This window comes from Henckelia pumila, chromosome 3, assembly GCF_033568475.1.
Source record: "Henckelia pumila isolate YLH828 chromosome 3, ASM3356847v2, whole genome shotgun sequence".
Classification (NCBI taxonomy): domain Eukaryota; kingdom Viridiplantae; phylum Streptophyta; class Magnoliopsida; order Lamiales; family Gesneriaceae; genus Henckelia; species Henckelia pumila.
In genome coordinates, this window is record NC_133122.1 from 30,800,071 (window position 1) to 30,809,787 (window position 9,717).

Here is a 9,717-nt window from a genome sequence, read left to right on the forward strand (position 1 = left end):
CAAAATTCTGTGAACGGATCATTTCTGTTAAACACAATGACAGGAAAAACTACGGCTTTTGCGGAAGAACTCTTCGAAAAGAAGAGAAACTTTTTGTGGAACAACAAGCTGCCAGAGAGTAAAGAGACTCGCCGAAAATTTTGTAACATGGCTCATATCGAAAGATGGTCAGAAAACATCTGCCCAGAGTGTCCAAACCAGAAGAAAGCAGAATTCGAAAAAAACTTTAGACCCCGAACGGATCGAAAAGAATTTTTCGAGACAAGCAAAGGAGGACAGGGACCACCAAAGATGCGTTTTTTCAGGGGACCACTGCAAAAGCAGAAGATGCCCCGACAACAATAAAAAAGGCATGTGAGGAAGATAGAGCCAAAAAAAAAAGGACAGCATGTGACTCCTCCACCAAAAGATGCCATCAATAATGGCATAACAGAACAAGGTGGATAACGGGTGACTCATCCACTAGCTAAAGATGCCATTAATAATGGCATAAAAGGACAAGACAAAATAGCTGTAAGATTTCCTGAAGTTTTTCAGTGAAACGAGTGGAACCTCAGCTATAAATACAAGCGTTCAAGGAAGCTGAAGACATCGAGCATTTCCTTCAGTTTTCTTTCAAATAAATTATTGTAATATTTCTCATTCTATTGTAATAAGTTTTCTGTTTATGTATTTCAAGAACAAAGCTACTATGAGTAGCTAAACAAGTTGTCTTCTCCTCTTTAAAGGAGTTGATTTATGTAATAATATTATGTCTGAATAATTTTTCTAAAATCTCTTGTTCTTTCATGCTCATATTTTATAATTAAATTCATATACCATACGCCTTAAGGTAGAAAACGAATTAAGGCTGTGCTGGGTGTCGTTGAAGGAGCTTGTGCAGAAACCACCTGTTGCGACTGCGTGGTTGGAGTGTGAGGAGTACTTCGTAAAACTCGGCAGGTATGACCCGACGACACTATGGTCAAAGAGGTATTTGAATTTAATTCATCTTACGGAAGCATGTTGGACCCTAATCCAGAGTATATCGGCTGAAAACCTTGCATAACCGATAGTTCTGCTTGGCCTGAACGGGTTCGATAGGTAAAACAATGCCATGTACAGAGGATTAAATGCTAAACATTTTGTTAAGACAAATTTGGGGACCACTAGGGAGTTGAAACAAAGAAATTTGAGTGTAGGGAGTTAAGTGAAAGAAATGTTTGGGTTTGGGGATTTTAAAATAATTTGCCCTAAAAAAAACGCAAGGGAACAAGAAAACCGAATCTTGTATATTAGATACTTCTTATAAAAAAAATAAAAAAAATAAAATTAAATGGACGAAAAAAAGAGGAAAAAAATGACGATTTGTTAGAACAAAAAAAAAATCGAAAATAGAACAAAATTAAACCTAAAAAAACATTACTAACAAAAGCCCATGTTAAAAAAACATTTAACTTGCAGTAATTTTGATAGGACTAACACCTAGAGCCGTCAATTTGGGTAAGCCCGTCGGGTTAGCTTGACCCGCCACACAATTTTAAGTAGGTTGAGTTGAAATTTTTTCAATCCAACAAAAGGTGGGCCTAGATGGGCCATTTCGCCTAGGCCCGCGACCCGAGCGGGTTGGCCCGCGGGCTTGAAAAATTAATAATTTATTTTTATTTTTATTGTTATATATGTATTTTTTTAATAAAAATTGTGATTTTTTTATATTAATTACTTTATATAAAATTTACACACATAAAATTAATAATTAAAATTTTTATTAATATGTTTTGACCCGCCAGAATGGTGGGTCGGCCCGCCCCGCCATGGATTGACCCGTTTAACAGATCTACTAACACCCCTACTGTTGATCTTCCACGGCAGGGGATCCGTGTCCTCCTTTATTTTTGTCAGGCCGAAATTGCGCAAGAATCAATATATCTGAAGCTAATTAATTACTTCAAATCCCACATTTTGTTTATTTGGATAAATCCACTTGACAACCGATTTTAAATCCTTAATCACCCGTTTTCTGAATTATTATTATTACGTGGCTTCAAATATATCTCCATTAGAATCATTTCATAGCATATTCCATTCTTGTAAGTGCTCATGAGATGCAATTATGCAAATGCAACCTCTAATGATTGATAATTCTGGAATATTCTCAAGAGCATGGAAATAGAAAATACACTTGTGTTTTTTATTCCTTTCATCCCAATTATATTGTCCACGTTTCCTTTTTTCTTTGTCCCAAATATATAGTCATACACCATATTTAGTAATACTTTTTTACATTTCTTTACTAATATACGGTATACCTCTATTAACTACACCTTGAAAATTGTGCAATCATTTTTCAATACATTAAATAGGGATAAAATAGGAAGTTTACATAAAATTTACTTTCCCAATAAATTTTTCTTAATTCGTGTGAAAACTAAAATAAGACAACATATATGGAACAAATAGAGTAGTATATATTCAGACATATGCGCTATCAGTGGAATAAAGATCGCTACTCACACAACAAAATAATAATAATAATAATAATAATAATAATAATATTTGGTTTAAAGAAGCTGCAGATTCAATATATTAGTTTGTTTGTCTCCTAACCAGACTTTTACAGCTTGTTGTGACACATGCTGAAGTCCAGCCTCTAAATCCACCAGCCTGATGGTAAATAAGTCATCACCTTTGGAGTCGAAAGTGAGCCTGGAATCCAAGTTCTCTCTCGCATTGTTCAGCATATGATCCACCAATCCCCCATTCATTTTATTCCTCAGCTGTTCATTGCTGTTCTTCTCCATCACTGAAACCACGGCATCTAAAGTGCACCCTTTGTCCAGCTTAAACCCGTATAATCGACTCATTTCGTCTTGTCTTGTCATCTTTAGCGTCAGCAATTCAGCAAGATCTTGGGTGCTATAATCCTCAAACTTGAAATGGTGTGTCACTCTTCTGCAGAATCCTTCGTTGGACGAAAACACCTGTTTCATTGGTTCGTTGTAACCCGCGAAGATCACCACAAGATCTCCATCTTCTAGCACAGACATGATCTCTTCCAAAGCTTCAACACCAAAATCAACACGGCTTGATCCACTCCGAGCGGGTGCTAACTGGTATACTTCATCAATGAAAAGAATACCACCCATGGCTTCTTCTATCTGTACAAGTGTCCACAAATTAAAGATATAGACAAAGACTTGAACTTTAAGCTCCTGAGTTGTTCAAACTCGAGGAGGATCGATATATATATAATTAATTTACCTTCTTTCTAGTCTTTGGCCCAGTATGGCCTATAAATTCCCCCACCAAATCCGTTCTTCTCACTTCTATCACGGTATCGGAAGAAAGCACTCCCACAGAATGTAGCAGCTTCCCTAATATTCTTGCCACGGTAGTCTTACCAGTCCCTGGATTCCCAAGAAAAGCCATGTGAGGTTTCTTTCTTGGACCCAAATTTATCCCCGTCGCGCGACGTTTTTTGTCTAAAAGCACACCTTTTGCCAACTTCCGAAGCTGCTGTTTCAGATCCCTTAATCCAACTATCTTCGACAACTCCTCATCGAGCGCATCCATTTTTGCTTGTTTTGCATCACTGTCGTCATGAATATTGTTTCTCGGCTCTTGATCCATTATTTGTGCTTGTGTTCCTTCACTATCGACATGATCATGATTGTTATTGTCCATTATTTGTGCTTGTGTTCCTTCACTATCGCCATGATCATGATTGTTATTGTTTCTGGCCGGCTCTTCAACATTTGTGTGGGTAAGTTGGCGCAGTTGTTCGTGTTCAAAGCCTGTTGTGGGTATATAATCGAATGGAAGCTTGCCAGCCTGCTCATCAAAAATTCAGTTTTCAAACTCAAATTCCATCGGCAGATGTGTACATAGAGACATATATGTGAATGAAAAATGAACAATACATACATCGTCTGCAGCAGAGCAATCTGCATTGAACTCTAGCAATAGCTTGACTATCGAGTTGTCGCCAGATCGCAACGCAAAGTCGACACCAAGATGCAATGGAGTCATCTGTTTCTGCAATAAGATTGGAACAATCATATTTAGCCAAACATGCACTAAATACATTTGCATGGAAACTAGCTAGCTAACTAACTAGACGAGTTATAAGAAACACATACGAACCACGGTTCTGGCGTTGACGTTTGCGCCGCAATCAAGAAGCACTCTTGCTGATTCAATGCACCCGTTTTTAGCCACGACGTGCATAGGAGTCTCGCCATACTGAAGCCAAGAAAATAAAATAAAGGTAAAGATTTGAAGTGAAGCCTCTGTCCTAGAAAAGTTTCTATGATTTACAATGGACTTTTATATCAATTTGGCCAATCATTTTCGTAAAACGAGTACGAATACGAAATGGTTTCTTTAGGAACTCATTGTGCAGGCGCACAGACCAGGACCCATGGCGTGACATCTGATACATGATTCACAGACGGGCACAAAAAAGAGTACTCTGCTCGGTTGATATATATGGGACTAAGGAATGGAGATCATGTGTTGTTTGTTATACATACAATGTTTGTAGCTTCCAAGTCTGCTACATTATTATTCTCTGATCCACGCCATTGAAGCAGATACTTGACAGTCTCATGTCTGTTGGAACCTGCAGAGGCATGCAAATGTGTCTCTAACATCTGCATATTTTGTTTACAAATTAGTTATAGTATTGAATAAAATATATATATTCAGAAGTAACCATGAGTCATCATAGTATTCAATTTAAAATGAAACTTAAAAAGTTATTACAAGCGATTTAAAATCTTTATATTATTATTAATCCATAATCATTCAATGCATTGATAAAAATAATAATCTGAAACGTAATTTTGTTTTGAATTCAAATAATATAATCTGTGGTAATATCAGATGATGATTGAATATATATATATAATAAAGCAATTAATTACGTTGACTTACAACAACGCTTTTCTGGTTAATGAGCAAAGGGTTGCGGTCAAGTAATGGGACCAATCCAATGAGATCTCCGCAAGTGATATTATAATTAGTTCCGTTTTCAGAAGAGGAGTCGTTTCCGCATGAATGGCAACTATGAAATTACTTCCGTTACCAGAAGAGGAGTAGTAGTCGTCGTCGTCACTATCATCGGCCACGGCCGCCGACGGCTCTGCTAATTCATCCGGTGTAGTATATATATAGTCTTTGTCTTTGTTTTTGTTTTCATCATCTGGTGGAGCGTAGTCCTTGCCATTGTTCTTGTCCTCGCTCGTCACCTTATTTCCCATTTTAATTTAATTTGGTTTAGTGGGATTCAAGAATTTAATACATGAAGGAATATTTTTTATTTTAAATCTTTTGCGACTTCAAGTTTTTAAAATTGATTGAGATATCTTAATTAAATAAATATTTTATATTCAATCGATTTATTTACTTGATTGATTAAGTAATATGAGATATTTGTGATATTATCAAAATATTTATATCTTCTAAATTTTCTGATCTTTTCCTTAGCATTGTAGATTGAATATTTGAAACAAGAGATATGAGATTGAAATATATTATGATAGTACACAATATCTCTTATCTATTAAATAAGAAAAAATAAATCTATCTATCTATTCTTCTTTTATTCTTCTATTCTATCTATCTATTCTATCTATTCTATTCTAAAAGTAAGAATGATGATCAAAGTTTTTTTATTGTGAATTTATAATTTTATCCTCAAAGTGTCTATATAGATCAAAAAACATGTACGAACAAAGTTTTTTCATTATTAATTTATAATTTTGCCCTCAAATTGTCTATAGATAAAAAAAAAAAACATGTACGAACAATTACAGAAAAATGAGATAAAAAACAAAGGCAAAAAGGGATTATAATTTTAGTCAAACTTTAAGGAAAAATTTATTGCATCATGAGTAATGAAAGTGTATTTAATTTTTCATTTATATTCAATTATCATCTTAAAATAATTATAATATAAAATTTCACTAATAATATCTGGCCGTAATATTTTTATGTTGTCAAATATTTTATTATTATTATTATATATATATATATATATATTTGACACATCTTTTTTATAAATGCAAATATAAAAAATATATTATTTATTTTATTGCGATAGTGAAAAATAGAGTTAATAATTTCAATAAAATAAAGAGAATATATCAAAATAATTTATTAATTGATTACACTTATACTACAATATTTTAGAGGGTTAATTTTACAAATTTTCTTATAGAAAAATTAAAACTTCACAAATTAAATATGATGGTTTGAAAATAATTAATTAAAATATTGTGTTTGATGGGTTAAAAAGATATCATAGAATACTTTAAGGAGAAAGTTATTATATCTGACAAAAACACTTATGAGACGGTCTCATGGGTCATTTTTGTGAGACGGATCGCTTATTTGGGTAACCCATGAAAAAGTATTATTTTTTATGCCAAAAGTTTTACTTTTTATTGTAAATATGGGTAGGGTTAACCCGTCTCATTTGTGAGACCGTCTCACATGAGACCTACTCTATCTATCTTGAGTAATGGAGATATATTTAATTTTTCATTTATATTCAATTGTCATCTCAAAATTAATTATAAGAGTAACACTCCTGTGAGACGGATCAACCATATCCATATTTATAATAATAAGTAATACTTTTGACATAAAATGTAATATTTTTTTAATGGATAACCCATATAAGAGATCCGTCTAAAAAAAAATGATCCTTGATACCGTCTCATAGGAGTTTTTGTCTAATTATAATATAAAATTTCACAAACAAATTTTGGACATAATATTTTTATATTGTAAAATATTTTTAATTTTTCATATATATGTTTGACATAAATTTTTTTTATAAGCATAAATATTGCTAAAAGTATTAGTTATTTTATTATAATAGTGAGAAATAGGGTTCATAATTTCAATAAAATAAAGAGACTATACAAAATAGTTTATTAATTGATTGCGGTTATATTACAATAGCATATAGAGTTAAATTTATTAATTTAATATTATATTTTGAAAATAAATTAAAAAATTGTGTTTGATGGGTTAAAAAAAGAGCATAGTATTTTTATTTTCTTTCTAATATAATATGTTGTTATTGTTATATTAAATATGAAACTTATTCTTAATAATATATATATATATATATATATATTGATACACTCTATCTATATAGTTTATTCATTTATTGAACTTATATTATATTACAACAGTATAGAGGGTTAACTTTACAGTTTTTCTTATAAAAAAATTAAAACTTGACAATTAAATATGATGGTTTGAAAACAATTAATTAAAATATTGTGTTTAATGGGTTAAAAAAATGAAACTTATTCTTAATAATATATATATATATATATATATATATATATAGAAAAAATAAGTTTTTTGGTCCAGTAACTTTAACCCATTTGATTTTTGGTCCATTAACTTTTTCGATTTGGGTTTTGGTACACTAACTTTGCATTTTAAGTGTTTTTTGGTCCAACTGCATGCGTGTCAGCTTTTGATTGGTCTACGTCATCAGCCATGAACCAATCAGAAATTGACACATATGCAGTTGGACCAAAAAATACTGAAAATACAAAGTTAGTATACTAAAAGCCAAATCGAAAAAGTTAATGGACCAAAACCAAAATATGGAGAAGTTAATGGACCAAAAAACTTATTTTCCCATATAAATACATAGTGATGTCTCTATCCATCCCTCCTTTTCATGCTATGTATATAATTAAATGATCATTAATGATTGAAATTATTATTATGATTTAAGTAAAATAAAAGTTTAATTATATTAATGATTTTTCTTATAATATCTCCTCATCATATTACAAATAAATTAATTTTAGAGAGAGTTGGTATTTTTATTTTATAACTTACTCATTCATATGTTATATTATATATAATAAAACCAATGACGTATATTAATGTGGTATTGAAAAGTTAATAAGATTAAATATATAATTATTCTACTCATAATTAATATTTCACTTGGTTTCATTTATTGTTTATATTTTTAAGTGTTAGTTTGTCTACAAATATAATAAATTAGTTTAATAAAATTTGTTATAAAATAATGATTTATTTATAAATTATTAGTAACCGTTAATTAAGATGTTAACTTTAATTATTATATTATCATATTAAATTCTTATTATATCCTCATTATAAATTTTATCATTTTAAAAAATATTTTATTTGATTTTTTTTACCAATTAAAAAAATTTATATATCAAATGTAATATTAATAACTAATAATCACTTTAAAGTATAAGGATTCATTATTACGCATGTCCCCTTTGGTTATAAGTTTATAACTTGATATCATTAGTATTTCAATTGGATTGAAAAAAATACTGGTCTAAAAATAATTGGGAATTATATTTTTTTTGATCGTGTATGTTTGTCACTTTGCGATTTTGGCCTTCTATATTTTCAGATTTCAGTTTTAGCCCGCTATCTTATAAATAATTTTTCATATCTGATCACTATATTACATATAAATTGATTATTAGCAAACATTCGTCTTTTAGTTTTATGATTTATTCACTTATATGTTGTATTATATATAATAAAATCATTGACGTAGATTAAAGTACTATTAAAATTTAATAATGTTAAATATATAAAATTACTACTTCTAAATATTTCACTTGGTTTAATTTATTATTTATTTTTTAATATTTGTTTGTTTACAAATATACTACAATAATTTAATAATTTTTTTATTAAAAAACGAGTTAATCATAAAGTATATGAAGTTGTATAAAGTTTTTTTTATAATAAAATATCATTTTATCGTATTATATTACACAAAACATAATATCAATCAATATAACTTTCTTTTCATATTTAACCAAGTAAAAATAAATTTAATTGAATATTAATTGCAAAAGGAAAATATTCAATTTTAATATTGTATTTGATTGGATTGACTAAAAACAACCTAACAACACGTGCGTAACACGTGCTTTTTTCATAGTCAATTAAAATATCTCAATCAATTTAAACTTTATGTCCAAGAAAGGCAAAAAACTTAAATAAAACTTTTAAAAATTGAAGAGGAGGTGCTTGCGTATATGATTATGAAGAGGAGGATGAGTTTTTGGAAGCATGGAAAATCATGCTTGAGAAATATGATCTTTTTGACAATAAGTGGTTGGAACGAATGTTTAATATTAAATAAAAATGGGCACTAGTATATGGACGACAAAAATTTTGTGCAGATATGACCACTATTCAACGTAGTGAGAGTATGAACAGTATTTTGAAGAAGTATGTGAACAACAACTATAATCTGGTACAATTTTTTTAGCATTTTCGTAGATTGGTTGTTGATCGTCATTATGAAGAACTGAAAGCAGATTTACGAACAAATAATAATACCCCAGTGCTTTCATTTCCAGTTGAAATTCTTAAATATGCCATGGAATTAAGTTTATACACATGATGTCTTTAAGTTATTTCAGGTAGAGTTAAGCAAGACATATGATGCGAGATTAGACATTGTTTCGGAATCTGGTATTATATCAAAATACAAGATCACATCTTTCAAAAAGGCATACCAACATTCAGTGGGATATGATTCTTCAAAGAAGAAGGTCTTTTGCACATGTAGAAAGTTTGATTTCGGAGGAATATTTTTATGTTCACGTGCTCTTAAGGTGATCAGTTATAAAAATATCACAAGAATTCCTTAGTTTTATATTAGAAGAAGGTGGATGAAGATGGCGAAAAAGGGTGTAG

At 30.4% G+C, this 9,717-nt stretch overlaps 1 protein-coding gene across 1 annotated transcript; it reads right to left on the reverse strand.

The window, feature by feature from the left end:
• Positions 1 to 2,540: 2,540 nt before the first annotated feature.
• LOC140888382 (protein CfxQ homolog) lies at positions 2,541 to 4,205 on the reverse strand. The gene is made up of 4 exons (XM_073296062.1): positions 4,123 to 4,205; positions 3,904 to 4,014; positions 3,241 to 3,810; positions 2,541 to 3,137 (listed from the first exon to the last, which is right to left on the reverse strand). The coding sequence occupies exons 2-4, from the start codon at positions 4,006 to 4,008 to the stop codon at positions 2,541 to 2,543; spliced, it is 1,272 nt and encodes a 423-aa protein (XP_073152163.1). The 5' UTR covers positions 4,009 to 4,014; positions 4,123 to 4,205.
• Between the last annotated feature and the right edge of the window lie 5,512 nt (positions 4,206 to 9,717).

Coding starts and splice junctions, on each gene's coding strand:
- LOC140888382 (XM_073296062.1), bottom strand. CDS start 4,008: ATGACTCCATTGCATCTTGGTGTCGACTTTGCGTTGCGATCTGGCGAC. Junction 3,811..3,903: donor ATTGCTCTGCTGCAGACGAT/GTATGTATTGTT, acceptor TTTGATGAGCAG/GCTGGCAAGCTTCCATTCGA. Junction 3,138..3,240: donor GGCCAAAGACTAGAAAGAAG/GTAAATTAATTA, acceptor ACACTTGTACAG/ATAGAAGAAGCCATGGGTGG.